At 36.1% G+C, this 19797-nt stretch overlaps 1 protein-coding gene across 1 annotated transcript in view; it reads right to left on the reverse strand.

Annotated features, from left to right (window-relative positions):
• Positions 1 to 837: 837 nt before the first annotated feature.
• Positions 838 to 19797, reverse strand: part of FRRS1 (ferric chelate reductase 1) — a 28517-nt gene continuing 9557 nt past the window's right edge. The window contains exons 6-15 of the mRNA XM_063106917.1: positions 16366 to 16464; positions 14949 to 15096; positions 9866 to 9979; positions 8420 to 8535; positions 6662 to 6748; positions 3405 to 3502; positions 3097 to 3155; positions 2122 to 2265; positions 1004 to 1065; positions 838 to 930 (exon numbers count right to left, since the gene is read on the reverse strand). Of these exons, the coding sequence (XP_062962987.1) occupies positions 838 to 930; positions 1004 to 1065; positions 2122 to 2265; positions 3097 to 3155; positions 3405 to 3502; positions 6662 to 6748; positions 8420 to 8535; positions 9866 to 9979; positions 14949 to 15096; positions 16366 to 16464 (1020 nt within the window). The remainder of the gene's footprint in view (positions 931 to 1003; positions 1066 to 2121; positions 2266 to 3096; positions 3156 to 3404; positions 3503 to 6661; positions 6749 to 8419; positions 8536 to 9865; positions 9980 to 14948; positions 15097 to 16365; positions 16465 to 19797) is intronic.

Genomic DNA, 19797 nt, shown 5'->3' on the forward strand with positions numbered 1-19797 from the left:
AGACCCGACAATAAAAAAAATTATTGGAATAGAAGGAAAATAACACTGACTATTCTTATTCAATAATCAGGAACTTCTAACAAAACAGAACAACCCATATTATTTTATTTTCACAAGGAAAAAAAATAGCTGCTAGATATGTTCACAAGGGTGAGTTTTACCAATTTTGAAATGCAAGTCTACAATCTCCAAATGCTATAAAGACTTTAATCAAAAATATAAAATGCCATTCGGCTTTGTAGTTGAATATATAAAGAGTCTTTAAGCACAAGATGCATACTTGCTAAGAAAGAAGTTATAATATTCATAATATATTTAAATGTTAATAAAATCTACAATAGTGTCAGCTCCACTTCCACATTTACCAGAGAAGTAACAAATACAAAGAGCATAGATCATGTCATAAAATAGTAAAAATAAATGTTTTCTTTAAAGTACCACAGCACCTTTGTTGTCCAAAGTATATTTACCTTAACACAATCTCCTTTTTATCCTGATGACATTTGTTGTTTCTCCAAATCATCTTTGTTTATTTTCTTAAATGCTAACATTCTTAAAATCTTGGCACGAAATATTTGAAGAGTCATTTCTCCACAAGTACAACCTTCCCTTTAAGACCCAAAATCACACACAAGGGATTGATGTCAGTTTATGGTCTATATGACCCTCTTGAATGTTGATCTCTAAAGACTAGACATCAGGATTCCTCTACGACATAACCCTGGTCTTCCAAATTACAATTCACAAATATGCTCCAGGGAGGCAGTACAGGCTCTGAGTTTCTTTGGTTTGATGGTAATTATCATCTGGCCTGCAAAATCCAAGGTCTTTGCTTGCTCATAGGTGGTTGATTGCAGATAAAAATATGATGAGAAAAGTCACATTCCCACAGACATAAATCACCAACACTGCCTTTTTAAAAGCATGACCCTGAAAGAAAAATTGAGATATGAAAGAAAGTACTACCATTAAGGTTGTGTCAATAAACAAGAAAAGGACTTACCTCTGCTTCAGCTGCAGTAAATGACTGAAGGATCTGAATTCTAACATCATCCAATATTTCCTCTGTCGAGAACAACAAAAATTTACAAGGACAGTGTTATGCAGGTAAATTTGTAGTGTTCACCAATTTCCAGGGTATAAATTCTCCCACTTCAAGATACTAAATGTTGCAAACTTCCTGAATATTTAAGCCTCTCACAAATTATGACAAGCTGGCTACAGCACACATTTGTCAAAGGACTTAAAATATGCCCTCTTCTTCTAGTCAATAACACCACATCAAAGTCCTAACAATCTAAGTTGTTTGCTTTTTTAAATTTTATTTTTTTAACTCACAAATAAAATTGTATATATTTATGGTGTGCCACACAATGTTCTGATATATGTATATATAGTGGAAAGGCTAAATCAATCTAATTAATGTGATAATGATCAAAGTTTTAATCCATATGTATTTTAAACAGTAGGCCATAATTCAGTGGTCATGAAAAGCCGCATGTATGTAACCTCATCAAGAACCAAAAGTGGCAGGCAGGACTACTCAGCTCCTAAAAGCCGCCCAGGCTCATAGGTTCACAACATATAAACTAAAGAACAAAGAGTTTTTGTCTTTAGAAGGCCAACCTCACTTATTTCGGGGGCTGAAAACTAGATAAGACACAGAGGACTCTTCGCCTGGTTATATATTTCTGTACATGGCAACCCAACTTTGTCACAGTAAGTTTGTCAAGTCGGCAAGTTGTCTACAGTTCTGCCCTGTGTCGACTTTGAGTCTCTTCCTCCTCCAATACAGGGTTCCCTAATTTCCAGGCACTCAGAATTCCTAGTGTGTACCGGCTCCAAATCAGACCAGCACACAAAGAAAAGTACTTAAAAAGAAGACTTCCCTGAAATCTAAAATTTTTCCCTTATATTTTATTCACAAATTCTAATACTAATGAATGTAAAAAAAACAAAGACAGAAAATGTCCACAGTTTCTACCACTGGCTGAGTAATCACAACAGAAAATTTTAATGAGCCACCATGTAATAGTCAACCTTTAGCATCAGGAAATTATTTATATTCCAATAGTTTGTATAAAAGTGACTCGACATAACACGGCTTTTTGAGCAGGTTACCTTTTCGAGAGAGTCGGTAAGCATGTATCTCCAGAACAATCTCAGTCCCGACATGCCAGGCTACAAACCCAATCATTGCATAGGTTTTCCATGGAGCAGGAAGATTCAGTCCTGGTAAATCCATTCCCAGGAACATTGCTGCCACTAAGTGTAAAAGAGAAAAAGTTATATTCAAATGTATTCCCCACCAAGAGAGAGAACTGTGTGTATGTATATGTGTGTGAATTACATCCAGTAAAACATGCTAAAGGAGTTTATGAGAAGAATAAGTTTAATGTTTAAGACCAAACAGTTAATTTCGTCTCTTTTTTATCGTAAGGCCAGATGGTGCAAGATGGGAAATTATAATTTGATCCATTGTTAAAAAAGAGGCACCCAAACTTTCTAGAAAGTTTTAAGTCTGCAATGTAGGAAGGGAGAAAATATGGAAACCATTGCTGATTGTCCTCCCTCTTCCACAGACTACAGAATCCCACAGACTATAGAAATGTTAGGGGAGGAGTCACCTGCTTATGCATTTATTATATAACGCATCACAATGTACTGGAGAATCATACTTGACTTTTGAAAACCACGCTACCCTGGCAGGTGGAAGCCCCATGGAGAGAACCTGGAGATGGAGGGCTCGGACCCAACAGACCACCTCAACCCCGCTCACAAATGACCCTCACCTTGAACTGCTCAAATGTTTGATCATCAGCATAGCATATTCTGCCAGCAAAGGCAAACGCAAAAAAAGTCTTAAAAGGAGAGTTTTAAAGTCATTCGTAAATCCTTAAACTTAAAACTGAAATAGTGACTAAGCAGTTACCTCTAGAAATTACTTTTCTGGATTTTAATGTTTAAGGCTGATTTCTCCTTAACAACCAATTACCCCAATTACTAATGCATCTAAAAATCATTTAAGCCAAATTACAACTTGCAATATAAACAACCAGCAATTATATATGAATAAGTGGCATCACAATTACTCACCTGCTATTATTCTAGCAGCTGTTCCCATACTCCAGTGAGTCCAGTTAAACATTTGCCTTCTACCAAAATAAAGAACCAGACAATATTTTTAAAAGTGATGGAACTACAATTAATTCCTAAAAGAATAAAAAGCATGTGATTTCCTCTATTGCCTGAAAGTTAGATATCTGAGATACATTTTAAAGTCTTTCAAAGTAAATACAATTTATCACTGAATTTTACAAAATGCAAATGTTTCCAGTTGAAAAGGAATTAGTTTGCCAATTAATAATACCCACATGAAGAGCATTTATATATAAAAGTTATACCTTGGGTCATGTAAAGGTGGCCTGAAGGCTGCCAGAAGAGGCTGAAGAACTGCTAAAGCCATCACTACACAGCCGAGGTACGGGTGGTAACCTGCACGCTAAACACAGTCATTTCATCATAGTGGTCTCAATCGCTCTCACCAAGTTAAATTCTTAACTTAAAAGGAATACACAGATGTATTCTTAGTGTTTTTCGATGGCTTTAAATATTCAATAAAGATATAATAATAATAACAGGCAACATTCACTGAGTATATACTTTGAATCAGGGACATACTTTACAAACATTATCACTAATGCTTAAAACAATGCTTGACGGTGGTTATCAATACCCCAGTTTTACAAATGGGGAAACTGAGGCTTATAGCAATCAATTACTGTGTCCAAGGCCACCCAGCATGTAAACGGCTGTGGTGAAATCCAGGTATAGAATGCGGCCTCTCCCCCATCAGGATGTTAGAGGACCACCAACACCAGGACAGCCATTTGCAGTCCAACGAGGACTAGTTAGTGTCCACATGTCAACAGCAATCATCCCAGAAGTATTTTAATGATTTCTTATAAACACAAGTATTATAAATATATTATAATGATTTGGTCTCTCTGTGTTTCCCTAAGCTGTGGGTTCTACATGATTCTCTGTAACCCTGGAGCTTAACAGAGTCTTAGTTACTCAACAAATTGTTGATCAAGTAAATAATCTGTATAGCCACTGTATTAAAAGCTTATCTCCTCTGTTCAGAATGAGGATCTAACCCAAAAAAAAATCAACACAGTAACTCGACAGTTTCTGCTACACCCCTTCCTTAGTGATGTTTCATGCCCGCTCAAAATAGCAGAGTTGCACTGGAGCAGTTTGTAAAATAATTTCACTTAAATACTTAATGGAAGCACTAAGAAGATGCACTAACCTATGACATGCTTAGAGGGACACAGTCTGTTGTCACTGACTCCCAAGCTCAGATACATTATAAATCTATGATCTAGAACAGGCATATAGTGGTTTCTAAGCCACGATAGGAAGTTTTTGTAAATAGGAACTAAATGCTGACAAAAGAGCAATATAAAAACACTTTCAAACCATGGACTCAGTTATACATGGATAAAATTATAACCTCGACTGTAGAGATACATAAAGGACCCCTACCCAAATTTGAAAACAATAACAGTAGCAACAACAAAATTCTTTTACATGCTTAGAATGTGCTGGGAAGTATCCTAAGTTATTTCAGTTAATTAATCCCCAATCCTCACAGACAGCCTATGACATAGATACTATACCATCCCCACTTTATAGATGAGTAAACTGAGGGACAGAGAAGTTAAGTAATGTGCCCAAGATGTCCCAGGGAATAAATGATGATGCCAGAACTTGCATCCAAGTAGTCCAGCTGTAGAATAATGCTCTTAACCTTTATACTATCCAATTCATAAACTGCAAAGACTACAAACTACAAAATGACAAAATATGTATTACCCTTGTCCCCACTACCTTAATAAAATAAGGTTCCAATGTCTCAATTCATATCAGAAAATTTTCATAATTTCTTTTTTAAAAGTTGGTAGATTGATCCATCAATCAACTAAAAAGCAGGAAGGTGATTTCCTAGTAATATCTGTAACCCAAGATTCATTAATCTTATTCCTTGTGGCACCAGCCCAAACTCTGAAATATTAAATTTTGATATCAAATTCCGAATGGCTATAAAACTTGAAGAGTGTAATGGAAGCACAGGCTCTGAACTTAGGTATGTCATTTATGCCTTAGTCATTTATTTACTGAGTGCCTCTTATGTACCAGAATCTATTCTGAGTGTTTGGGGTACACTAGTGAATATACCAGTAAATATTCCAGCTCTCACAGAGGTTACATACCAGTGTGGGAAGGCAAAGAAAAAGCATAATAAATAAGTAAATTATAAGAAATGACATAAGATAGTACTATACATAGCAGGGCAGAACCCTCTGAGAAGTTATGATTTCAGCAAAGACTGGAAGAAGGTGAAGGAGTGAGGAAAGCATGTGCCGGGCAGGAGGAAGAATCTGTGCAAGGACTATACAGCAGGAGCATGCCTGGCACGTTTACAGACAAGCAAGGAGGCCAGAGTGAAATGGATGACCTAGACGCAAAGGAGGAGGACGTCAGTTCGGAGAATAACTGGAGCCAAAGCATGATGTCATTGGAAGGACTTTGGCTTTTACTCTGAGTGAAATTAAAAGACATTAGAGAAATCAGTCTGAGGCACAGGAATGACATGATCTGATTTACATTTCTTAAAAAATCACTGTGCCTTCTTTGTTAAAAATAGACTGTGCTGGAGCAAGGTTTGAAATGGAGAGGCCAGTTGGGTGGCTACCGCAGAAGTCCAGGCAAAAGATTATGGTGACTCAAACCCAGTGATGGTGGTAAAAAGCGTTGGGTTATAGATGTATTTTAAATGTAGAGCCAATAGGATATCCCAACGGATTTGATATGGGATGTGCACAAGAGCACAGTTAAGAATAATTCCTTCTAGTGATGAGCAAGCCTTAAAAAAAAAAGGAATAATTCCAAGGCTGTGGTCTAAAGACGAAATTCCAACAGCTAACATGGGGATGGCAGCAGGTGGAGGGGACTGGGAGAAAAGATCAGGAATTCTATTTTGGACATGCTAAATTTGAGACGTCATAGACATGCAAATAGAGGTCCTGAGCTTTATATGAGCTGGATGTGTGTGTGTCTCAAGCCAGGGAGGAGGGCTGGGCTGGAGATAAACATTTGGGAATAAGCCTCAGTTTCTTCATTTATGACAAGGGATTACTATTAACACCTACCTCATTTGAGATTTGAATTTGATAACACATGTGAAGCTCCTAGCACAGCCAGTCACATAGTAGGGATACTACTTACATTAGCTTAGTGGTAATCATAGTAGTAGTTAGAGAAAACTACTTACATTGTTCATGTTCCTCAAACATCACACTTTGAATTTTTACCACTCTATAGTGAGAAAAACTCACTAAAGCTATAGTGTGTATCTAACCTTTAATGCAGACTAAAAATACATTTCATTACCAAGTCGTCTGCAGTGACATCTTCACCCCACACCTGACCCCCAACCATGTAAAGGAGTCACCAGACGATTCAAAAAGGAAAGAAAGAGGGATACATGTAGAAACATGAATATCTTTTTACCCGTCATTTGAGAATAAAACAGCAATCTTTTTTGATATCTAAAGGAATTTTTATAAAAACATCCTGTTCAAGATGTACTTACCCAACTCCAGCCTCCTCTGTATATAAAAGGCAAAATGAAAGCAATGCAGGTGAGGGCAGATGTAGTGAGCATGAGCACCCGATGCACCTGCAAGATGAAATGACAAAGCAAGCAGACGGTTAACTCTGTAAGAGAAAGGAACTGGTGTCACAACAGAAGATCACGGGCAAGATTCACTGAAGGCATGCATTCAACTGACATCTAATCACAGTTAGTGGTCAGTAAAAAACACCTCGGTATTTCACTAAACTTTAAAGGAAACCCTTAGCTGCCCATCCTCATCATTCAAACGTATTTGCCAAGACTTCACCTGCACAGAGCAGCAAGAATGAATACTTCACACACAGAGCACGCTTACTTGCCAAGCTCTTCATTTCCTTCTAAAGATATTTATTAAGCTCTACCACCAAGTACAGTTCTATACCAGGTGCAGTGAGATGGCAGGGAATCAGAAAATACTGTCTCCGGAGGAGCTTAAATATAATTGAGTAGATAAGCAAAAAATATATAAAATGTGTAATTCATTGTACAAATCAAGAGAACATTAAGAGTGAAAACAGGCACTGTTACTTGATTATGCCAAGATAAGTGTGTAAGCCAAAACTCCTGGGGAAAGTAGGATATACAGTCTCCCTATATTCTATGTATACGTCACTCTATATATACACACGTATGTGCACGCACACCCTACACATCCTGTATATGTTTATACATACACACACACACATCATAGTTTTAAAGGCAGTGGAAGATTTTGATTGATAGAGAGGAGACATAAAGAGTTTTCCAGTTGGGAATATCCACATGAGCAGATGAGAGAGAGAGCACACGCAAATGAGAAAGCATGTGAGCACAGAACCAGAGGCAGGCACAGACAGGAGCAAGGTATGTATCAGCAGGGAGAACAAATAAAACAGATTGGCCCTGCCAGCCAATAGTGATAAATGAGGTTAGATAAGGTAAATCTTAAAAGCTACAAATTTATACAGTGTCAAGGATGCCCTCTTATAAAGTCAAACTGTTCCATAAGCAGTATTTTTTCTACGAACAGGTGTGTACATTCTAATTCAACACATACTCAGTGATCTTCCGCTATATATGCAAATATCTATACTCCAGGAGCCATGAAAGACAAGGTTTGTTTTGCTTCCTTCCAAAGGGTGCTTATTGACTCTTGCTTATGTTTCTGTTAGGAGACTGCCTCCCCATCCAAGGGGAAGGGGCCAGAACGGGAAAAAGAACACTTCCACTTTCTCTTCCTACCCACACAGGAGGGAGATGATGTTGGCTGAAGAGTTACAGATAATCTAGCACTCACTGGTCCATCAACCAGAGGACAGACTCCTGCTCTGAAATGCAGGGAGCACCCATTATTTCTTTCTTCTGCTCTCCTGCCTTCCTTGACCCACCTTTATTCTTTATTCAGTGCAGTGGGTGAATGTTCTTCCAGCACCTCCTCCCACAAATAGATGTGTAAGTAAGGATCATTTGGGTCCCAAAGTCTATATTACAAAGTGATACACACGGCCCTGACATGTTCTCCAATACAGTTTGACTCTTCATAAAGCTGTTTGTATTTTGATCTCCATCAAGCATCCTGTGTCTGCTCTCAATTGGTTAGCAAACTGAAGAGAAAAAAGAGGATCCCAAACCTACAACAATTGTAACTACAGAAACAAAAAACAACAAAAACACAAATACTTTATATGTTGCAATGTTCAAATAATATGGAAATTGCATTGTTTTCCCCCCACATACCTGAAACCAAACTGCTTTACCAAGGAAGAAAGTTTTTGACCAAACAGGTTTGAGGAACCGGGCAATCAGTACACCTATGCTAACAGTAGTCATCCATGCCACAAACATTAAAGCACCTACAGGTGAGAAAAGTACAATGGTTGACATCACAAACTAATTAAGCTGTTCCTTAAATGGCCAAGCCAAAAGTTCAGAAAATATAAACAACCAGCAAAATTCATTCAGCCAACATAAGTATAACCAAAAAAGACCCAAAACATCATAGTTTTTACCACTATTACTACTTCTAACAGCTAACACTTCCACAGCTCTTATTACGTGCCAGGCACTCTAAGGGCTATACATGTATTACTCTAACTGGTCTTCACAACAATCTTATGACATAGTTACAATTATTATTCCAGTTTTGCTGGATGGGGAAACTGAGGCATGGAGAAGTTAAGCAGCTTGCCCAAAGTTACAAAGTTGAGACAGACCTGGTCTGGCTTTAGCAACTGGGTTCTTAACTATTAGACTAATACAACCTCTTTTATTTCAGTATCTTCTCATATCTCACTCCAAAAAACAATGAAAAACAATAGGCACATTATTTCTGATCCAATTACTGCTCAACTGGAGCTACAACATGAATAGAAGCAAATTGACAACAATGTTATTTTCAAGTTTAACTGTGGTAATATTATGGAAACTCTACTAAAATGGATAACTCTGGAGAATATAAAGGGAATATATCAAATAAGGAAAGTTCCCCCCAAATACTGATATTTTACAATTGTATAGTATACATTCCCCTACTTTAAAAATCCCATCTTTTCAACAATAAACCAGGCAACTTTCCAAATGTAATCAGTTTTCATCTGTAGAACCAGAGCATATGTGAGCCTTGTTTTCAGGTTACAGTTCTTCCAACTTGGATTCATTCCTCATTAAGTACCATATCTGATACCTACGTATAGCACTGAGTACTTTGTATATCCTCAAATACCTGTACATTGATTAGTTCTTCAACAACAAAACTATCTTAGAAACCATACTCCTGTTAAACAATCAAAATCACAGACCACTCTTCTATTAGCATTTATTTTAATAAATGTCAAAAGTTAAGGTCTCATAAAAGTTATATTAATGAACCCAGTGATTAACTTTGGCTGCTGTTAGAAACAATTAGGATAGTTTTTTAACATTATAGATGTCTTAAAAACTCTATTGGTGCTGTTAATGTGCAGCCAGGGTTAAAACCACTGAATTAGCCCTATTTTCCATTTTTAATAAAAATTAGCAAACATTAAGATAAATGATGCTACCTACAAATGTTAATATTTAAACATAAAAAACTTATAAAAATTTGATAAACTATGCCCACCAACCATTCCTAATCCAGCCAGCACTGAGTCACCAGGGAAGTTTATTCCACAAAGTAGTAATAATACTACATATATAACTTACCATGAACCTTCAGGAGGAACAAAGAATGGGATCCTCCTATGTTCTTTGGATAGTCTGTCACATTATGTTTTTCATATGTAATCAAAGGCTGCTGAGAGTGCTTATAAACTCGACCTGAAATTTTTTTAAATATTTTTTTAAAAAGATGACAAAGAAGAATTACTTCCTCAACAGAGAAAGAATTGAGAGATGGGCATGGTGTGGAAACAAACCTTCTTAAGGTAATAAAAAATAATTAAATATCAACAGATATATCACTCTTATGCAAAAGCAACATAAAGATATATGCAAGGGAACATAGCCTTTTTGAAAGAAGCGAAGGAAATAATTTAGCCAACCAAGAGAGAAATGAAAATAAGGAGAAGCTATGGTAAAAGAACTGATGGTATGCAAGAGATAAGCTAAACAATATGTCAAAGTAATTAACTGTTAATATGTTCAAAAAGTTATTGAAAATGTCAAATATAATCCTTGAGAGTAAATATGTAATTTTTTTTAAAATCTATGAGCCATTGACCACCACCTGCATCTAAAATCCTAGAATAAACTAACAGAAATTGGGTCTGCAGAAAGAGGATGGGTGGAAGACATAGAAAAGCATTTTGATGGTATGGTATTTGGCATATGGTCAATTTGGCTTGAGTTTGACTAACAAACCTAAATCCCCAATAATAATAATAGTGACATAAACAAATTGAGAATACATTATTATTTTATTATTTATTATTACTATTTATTAAGTATAAAATTAAATCTATGTATAGAACAATTCTCTATGTGTGTGTTCATTCTAGGAATCTACTGTACAGAAATACTTTTTTTTTTTTTAAAGATGACCAGTAAGGGGATCTCAGCCCTTGGCTTGGTGTTGTCAGCACCACGCTCAGCCAGTGAGCCAACAGGCCATCCCCATATAGGGATCCGAACCTGTGGCTTTGGTGTTATCAGCACCGCACTCTCCCGAGTGAGCCACAGGCCGGCCCAAGAAATACTTACTTTTTAACCAAAGATACACGCACAAAAATGTTCACAGGACCTTTTTTAATGCCGGCCCTCCTCCCAAAAAATGTAAACAAGCTATGTGTCTGTCATTAGGGGAATGAATAAATAAATTATGGAACATACATATTTTTAGAATACTATGCTAGTGCCAAAAACAATTAAAAATTTTGATATAACAGATTTATATGAAACTTTGCCCCAAACGAATGAGAAATATTAGGCCACAGACAACATCTCAATGATTTCCAAGAAGAAATAATTCCATAGGATACAGGTTACATCATCTGCCCAAAATGCAACAAAATTAAAAATTAACAACAAAGAGCTAGAGGAAAAATGATCCCCATAGATATTTATGAAACTACTCTTTTTAATAACTTTTAGGTTAAATAGGAAATCAAACCTAAAATCATATCTTAGAGATGTATAACAATGAAGACACTTCATATCAAAGCAGATGTGATACAATCGAGGTACTATTCAAAAGAGGTTTTTATCCCCTTAAAAGCATTTCCTTAAAAAAAAAAAAAAGACAAAGTATTGAAGTAATCATTTAATTCAAGGTGCATTTAAAACAATAAAAATAACCTAGGAAACCAGATGGGAAGATAGACTAAAAATAAAGGTAGAACCTAAATTAGTAAGCCTTATAATCAGAAAAATCAAGCCTGTAAAAGGCCAATAAAATCAATTGAGTTTTTGGCAACTCTGACCAGAAGACAAATGAAACATCAGAAACAATGGCAGAAATTAAAAGGGTGACATAGCTGCTGATGTAGGAGATATTCTTATAATTAAATGGAAATGCTATATACAACTTTAAATCATCCAACAACTTTCAAAATCTAAATGAAATTAACGAATTTCTAGGAAAAGACATATTTACAAAAATCGACCAAAGAAGAAGTAGTAACTGTGGAGAATATTAATAGAATTTTTTTTAACTAGTCAAATATTTCACCCCAACTTCAGACTATGTGGTTAAGTTCTGCTATACGACAAAAAAAAATTTTTTTAATTTCAAAAATTCTTATTTTATTTAAACTCTTCTAGAGATCTTCCGGGCTGGCCCATGGCTCACTTGGGAGAGTGTGGTGCTGATGGAAATCATTCTATGAGATTAGCATAACACTGAAACCAAAACTAAACATTTATGCATTCACACAAGTACACACACACACACACACACACACACACACACACACACACACAGACTATAGAACAAAATCACTTATGAATATAAATGCAAAAGCCTTAAAGAAAATATTAGTGAATCAAATCAGAAGTGTACTCAAAGAATAATAAAACATGACTAAGTAAGGTTTATCCCTGGAATGTGAGGATCATTCACCATCCAGAAATCTATAAAAGTAATGATAAATATCATCTCAATAGCTGCCCAAAAAACATTAGATGAAATTCAGCACACATTCATGATACAAACTCTGAGTAAAGTTAAGAACAGAAGAACATTTCCTCAACACAGTAAAGGAGATCCACCAGGAAAACACAACAAAGTCACTTAACACTGAATATCAGGCATTCACATCAAAATCAGGAACAACAGGAGAATGCTTGCCACACCACCACTGCCATTCTACATATTCTGGGAGAACTAGACAATGCAATGTGACAAGAAAGAAAATGAGGGCTGTTAATCTGTTGTTATTTGCACATGATGTGACATTTATCTAGTAAATCCAGGATAATCAACTGAAAACTAGGTGGCTAAATTCAAGATAAATATTCTAAAATCAATAACTTTCCTATACACCAACCAATTTAGAAAATGTATTAAAAACATCCCATTCACGATAATTTGTTTTAGAAAACTATATAATACCTAGAAGCAAAGCAACAAAAAATACATAAGCCCTACATGAAGATATAAAGAAAACCATAACATTTCACTAAAAGACACACATATGCAATATTAGAATAAATGGAATATCCCAATATATTACTGAACAGGAAGACTCACTATTGCAAAGAGTTAATTCTCCAAATTAACATAAAATTTCATTGCAATTTCAATCACAATTCCAACAAGATTTTTTAACAGTATTTGACAAATCATTTCTAAAGTTCATCTAGAAGAACAGATACACAATGAAGAGGCAAGAATTCTTGAACAAGAAGGCCAGGAGAAAAAATCATATTCTATCAAAATCCACAACCTATCATAAAGGAATAGTAATTCCAACTAGTGCAGAAATAGACAAATAGATCAATGGAAGAACAGATAAGCTAGAAATAGTTTGATTTATTGATAGGTTTTTAATGTATAATAAAGAGGCTTTTGAAGTAGTGGAGGGAAAAATGGACTTTTCAAAAAATGGGGTTAGGATGCATGGTTATTCATTCAGCAAATACTATAATGCCATAGCTTATCATAACAGACAAGACCAGAGATAAATTAGAAAAAGAGAAAAATTTTATGTAATGAATGCCTAGAGAACAGAGTGTCAAGAAGAAAGGGACAATAACCATCAGGAGTTACAAAAATGTCAAAAAAGAAAAGGACCAAGAAAACAAAAAATGACAAGAAAGGCATTGAAGAAGCTTAAAATCCTGCATTAGTCAAGCAGTAGTGATGAAAAAGAGACCACATTCTCAATGAGCCTGAGAGACAAGCTGGAAGAAAAGTGTTTTTAAACTCTAACTCACTGTAGAGCTCTGGACTAAACGTGAACTTAAACTTATTGAAAGCAGAGTCCATTATAATTTTTCAGTTCCACTGTATGGCTCCATTATAATAGGAGATTGAGTTCGTGCTTAGTACAAGACTCCACAGTTATTATGTGACCTGTAGTATTCCTAAATTGTTTAAATAACAGGTCATGTGATAACAGGGTCTCTACTTTGTTAATTATTTAAATTGGTAGATATCCTAATTGTGAATTACTTATTCATGCAAGTGACCTCTATCTTTCAGTTTAATCATTCAGCATTTCACATGACTGCTTATCCCAGAATAGGACAATGTCACCATTCTGGAGAAAACAACAGGTAGAAAAAGGTCTTAAAAGGATAGAGCTTTATGAGATTTCACTGAAATTGGGTACATTTTACATTTATATGGGTTAAAAAGATTATGATATTTTATCCTGCTTCAAAACTTTTCGGGGATTCACTTTACCAATAATAGAAAATCTACACCACATGATAGAATATTCTAGGCTTTTCACAATTTTGCCTGCACCACATTTCTTGACCTTCCTCTGCCTTTTCCCGACCCCCTGACTCTCCATTCTATATGCCCACCTTCTCACTTTCAAAGTAAGCTATGTTCTCAAGGTTTGGGGGCAATATTACCTCCAGAGAGTTGAGTCACTAAATATTACCTTGGTATCTCCTGCAATTCCTCACTACATTATTAGCCATGATCTTCAACAAAATCTAATCCAAATCTAATATTTGTTGCAATACCCACCAGGGCATTCTTAAGGATAAACTAAACATTCACACTCATAAAACTACCTTAGGCTGCCCTTGGCATCAGATTCACTTAGAAAGATGTGGGACAGGAAACATACCACACCAGCAGAGCACAGAGAAGCATTCTCCTGCAATGTTAGATCTTGCAGCAGTTTACTCAGCTGTCCAGGAGCTATTCTCTTTACCTCCTCCCCACCTCCCTGAAGAATCAGGTCTAAGAAGGGGAGATTCATATTGGGCAGGTTTTCCCACAAGAGCCAATATCTCTTTCAACAATCCCAAAGGCACTGTTTCTAGGGCCCCTGCAACGGACATGTCAATGTCACTAGACTAAGGGAAGCCCAAAGACATGGCCTACAACACGTTTCTAGCTCTTCTAGTTTAAATGCATTTTACCAATCCCCGGCCATTTTGATCACAAGCAATGTTGCCTTATATCATAATGGACACTCCACCTATGACTAGTTTCTGGGGAAATAAAGCTAGAAGGCTAACCAAAAGTCAAATTTTCAGGCAAAATAGAAAAGGGTAATAACTCCTCACAACTGTGAGCAATTATATTAGTCTCTCCAAAAGAGAGGGAAAAGGGAGGAAGGAAGAGAGAAAAGAAAACTTGAAATGATAGTCTTATCAATAAACTTACCATCATTAGCTGCACCATCTGCTAGAAATATGTAGTAGCTTGTGTTTAGACCAAATCTATTCTTAACCCCAGGAAGCGTAATATTTCTTCTGAAAGAACACTGCATAATACCATCCGCCAACCTCCAAGCCATATCCTCAAGAGTACCCTACAAACACACACAAAGGGTTTCCTCAGCACTTTCCAAAGATTTGCTAAAAATAAGACATGATCAAAATCCTGCCCTGCTCAATTTCCTTTCCCTAAAATATGTGCATGTTTTGTCTACAGTGCCATTGCTTTTCCACTTCCACTTTGAAGAGAACAAGAAACATTTTCTTCTAATTAATTTGTCTTTATCCCACTTGGCAAAAATATTATTTTTACTTTGGGCCAAAACCCCACAATTTCGATGCAGCCCGTGGCTCACTTGGGAGAGTGTGGTTCTGATAACACCAAGGCCACGGGTTCGGATCCTTACACAGGGATGGCCGGTTAGCTCACTTGGGAGAATGCATGGTGTTGACAACACCAAGTCAAGGGTTAAGATCCCCTTACCGGTCATCTTTAAAAAAAAAAAAACCCACAATTTCTCTACCCAGGTTAGGAACTTTGGCAGATGTATTAACTCCATCTGGCCACTAGCACACAATCAAAAACATTGAAGAAACAATTAACCAGTAATGCCCTAGTGGCCAAAATGCAACTGGGGAGAAGTTCCAGGCCAGCTGTGGGAGTCAACCCCACAGGAAAGCTATGCACAGTTATGTCATTAAGTGATAGGTACTGCTCAATTAGAATTCATTTGCTGTGTCATTAAGTGATAGCTACTGCTCCTTCAGAGCTCCTTTGCTTGATTATTGCCCTATGAAAAAGACACTTCTCTACCAGAAATAGCCCACCTTTGACCCAGATACCAACAAATGGCACTTAAGACAACTGCCCGAGGCACCAGTCTTTGCCACATGTGCTCCTCCTTCTCATTAGGCAGAAATTCTGTCACTAACATAAGCTTCTTAAAAACGTGTCTATAGGCTTTTGAAAGGGGGCCGATGTTCTGACCATCTTAACAAACCATAAAACACCTTTTTGTAAGACGCAACAAAAAGGATTAAAGTGGCATAAGCAAGAATTTATCTTTTTCTAGAAAAGAAACTTGTCTCGAGCTTTCTAAAGTGTTGAAAAGCATCCCAGGGGGAATGGCTGGTGAGCTAAGTTGGTTAGAGCACCGTGTTACAACACTAAGGACCAAGGCCATGGGTTCAGATCTTCATACCGTCCAGTCACCAAAAAAATACATAAATAAAGATTCCCAGTGTCATTATGGGAGAGGAACCCGGCTGCCAGGCCCAGTCTCCTGATAAGGCTGGGCTGCTAACTGTGGGGGTTGGAGACTATCTTGCAGCACAGCCATAGTTCCCAGAATTTTCACACCTACCCTGGAGTCCATTATAGGGTGACTTCTTCCTGTCAAATGGGCAGGCTGTATGCGCACGGTCTGATCTTCACGAATACACAGATAAGCATCATCATCACCCTGAAAATGGTTGCAAATGAAAAAAGTTTAAGGGAATTTCAGCATTTTGTTTTGTTGTTTTTTTAAAGTTCCTAATGAAATCAAGTATTACCTGATGCTTTTAAAACATAATTACTGACTCAATCTTAGATGATATCATGAATTCTAGAGAACTAGTTGTCCAATTTGTTAATTAAAAATGATTTTGTTATAATACAGAGGCACTAATATTTCAGCATAAAATAACAGATTAAGATAGACATATAAAATGTTTATATGTCCATAAACCCATCACCAGTTGAATACCACTATTAATGCTTTCATGTATATTCATCCAACCTATTTGTATTTATACCTATTTGTCCCTTCCCAGATGGGAAAATAAACAGTTTTGTTAACTTTTGTTCACTTAACTTACTATGAACATTGTTCCAGATATTTATTTATGAATATGTCCTACATGTTTTAATGACTTTGAATACATTGCATTATGTTCGATATTTTTTGGTAATTTCTAAGATGGAAGACACTGTAATCAAAAATTGCTACATATTGTTCATGCTCAATAAATTTAATGTTACATAATTGAGACAAAAATACCTGAGCTCAAGAAGGAATTTTTTGTCAGTCTAATTCTTATCTATCCTTTGGTCTCCAACATTCCTTAACTCTTCCTTAAAGTTAGATCTTATTCTTTAAAGTGATTATCAGTGGGCAGACTATAACTTCAGAGTACATGTAAGCAATGATACAAATGAATAATCTTGATTTTAAGTTATTGTCTACACTTTTTTCTTTCACTTATTTTCTCCACAAATTACTTAACAAGGTCTTTTATGGAGCTTAGTCACTATCTTAAATAAGATCCAATACTATCCAGTTCTAATAAATTTTGCTATAAATTCCAGTAGGAAATTCTAACATATTACTACACTTTCAGACTCAAATTGATTTTAAAATGTTCCACTTTTGAAACTCTCAAGGACATTACACTCTCAAGGACATATTCTTAGCAAAGCAATTATTCACTGCTACACATCTTATAGTCAAATAAGAATTAGCTCAACTTAAGATAAGAAATTTAGAACAGTCATGATTTAAACCAGGAATCAACAAACAAATATGGCCTGTAGACCATATTCAACCAGAAACTTATTTTTACACAGCTCATGAGCTAAGTAACAATGATTTCTACATACTTAAATAGCTTTAAAAAAAATAAAAGAAGAATAATACTTCATGACAAATGAAAATATATCAAATTCAAATTCAGTGTCCATAAATAATGTTTTGTTGGAACACACCACACCCATTCGTGTACATATTATCCATGGCTGTTTTTGCACTACAACAACAGAGTTGAGTAAATGAGACAGAGACCACATGTCCCAAAAACTCTAAAATAGTTAATATCTGGGTTGGCCAGTTAGCTCAGTTGGTTAGGGCTTTGTGCTAAAAACACCAAGTTTCAGGTTTCAATCTCTACATCAGTCAGCTGTTAAAAAAAAATTATAAAATAGTTACTATCTGATCCTTTACAGAAAAAGTTTTCTGAACCCTGATGTAAATAATGCATGTGAGACATAGGAATTCTTTCGTTATTAAAAAAAAAAAAAAAGTAGTACAACAAACTGTTTAATTTTGAGGCAAACTGATAAGAAGTCAACTATAATACTAAGTCAGTAAAGGCAGGTGATCCAAGTATTCACAAAGCTGATGGGAACAGAGAACAGGTAACTCTCAGTTGTCATTATTCTAAGTGAAGAGTAAGAGAGGGTGTTACTACAATCTTAGGCTCCATGGAGTAGAAACTTCACGTTTGGAGCATGGAAGCTCACAACATAAGAAGTTCCACCAATTCCTTGGGTTGGACTAGAGCTGTCTCTCCAGCTTGCCCCTCTCAGCAAGCCTTTAGAATGCACACCATGAAAAAACATTGTGCTGGATACGAGGAGAAATAAAGGTGAGTAGAATCTGGTTCTTACAGGTAAAGCTTGTGTTTTAATGGAGGCAATAGACAGTTAAAATAGTACAATAGATGAAATATGATAAAATAGAGATTTAGGCAAAGTACAATGAAAAGACAAATTATGTATGACCAGAGAATTGAAAAAGGCTTATCGGAGAAAACAGCAACTAAGCAGACTTTGGAGAATAAAACATATTTATGTCAGAATAAGATAGAGCTGGAATTAAAGGAAAGGTTTTCTATGCCTGAGAACTTCCAGGACCAAAAATACAGAAATATGAAAATTTTAGGAAACAGATAGTTTTGTCAGCTAAAATACATAAAGGGTACAGAGAGAGCTCTAAGGCTGGAAATTCCAGCAGGTATTCCCAAGACTTTGAAGCGTATTGAGAGCCATGCTAAAGAAAAAGAACAATTTTTCTATAAATACCAAAGGTTCACCAAAGGTTTTTGAGGATATTTTTTAGATGATCTCAACTGTGGCTTGGGAAGAGAATTCCAATGGCTGCGTGAAGGATGAAATAGAGAAGGAAAACCATGGAGGTAAGTAGAACAGAGAGGGGTTATTGCAGCTGTCCAGAAACAATAAAAGTATAAGCCAAGTCAGAGACAGTGACAATGCAATAACAGGAAGGAAAGAAGTATCCAAAGATAGAGTAGAAAGTACCTGGGAGAGCAGTAACAGTGAACATATGAGCACCCAAATCTCAATTTCTAAATACTATTCTAACTAAAGGGAAATGAAGCTCCTTTGAGAAATGATGAAATGCATGAAAGTAGGAGTGAAGAACATCTTGTTACAACAGAAAAAAAGGACATGCTCGAAAACTGATGGAGACACATGGGCACAGAAGCCAACACCAAGGTCAAGGGTTTGGATCCCCTTACTGGCAAGCTACAAAAAAAAAATACAGCTTGAAGGGCTCCCATTGGCCACATTTGGGTCAATATGACCATCTAAAAGTTTATTGTGTTAATAAACTACAATGCAATGGACAAGAGGAACCCATTAATGCATAGTGTTACTCCAAAAGGGGAGGGGAGGTACAAAGAAAAGAAAGCTCCTCTTTTCAGAAGAATGTCAGCTAATACATAAGTCAGAAAATCACCATTTTGCAACCACGAATGTAACAGTTGATTCACATGAGGAACATCAATAAATCATCAAACCATTTGGTAACAGGTTATTGGGAAACAGACTATTCATACAGACTCAAAGTATCATCTCACATATTACTTATTAATTACAAAGAGAAAATATACCTTCACAATGGAGAAATCTGACAGACACCAGTGATCAATCAATTTGACATTATGAACCTTTTGATATGATGCACTGATGTGGAAACAACATCCCTTATGTAGTATTTATGCCAAAAATCTTA

Source organism: Cynocephalus volans, chromosome 8 (assembly GCF_027409185.1).
Source record: "Cynocephalus volans isolate mCynVol1 chromosome 8, mCynVol1.pri, whole genome shotgun sequence".
NCBI lineage: Eukaryota > Metazoa > Chordata > Mammalia > Dermoptera > Cynocephalidae > Cynocephalus > Cynocephalus volans.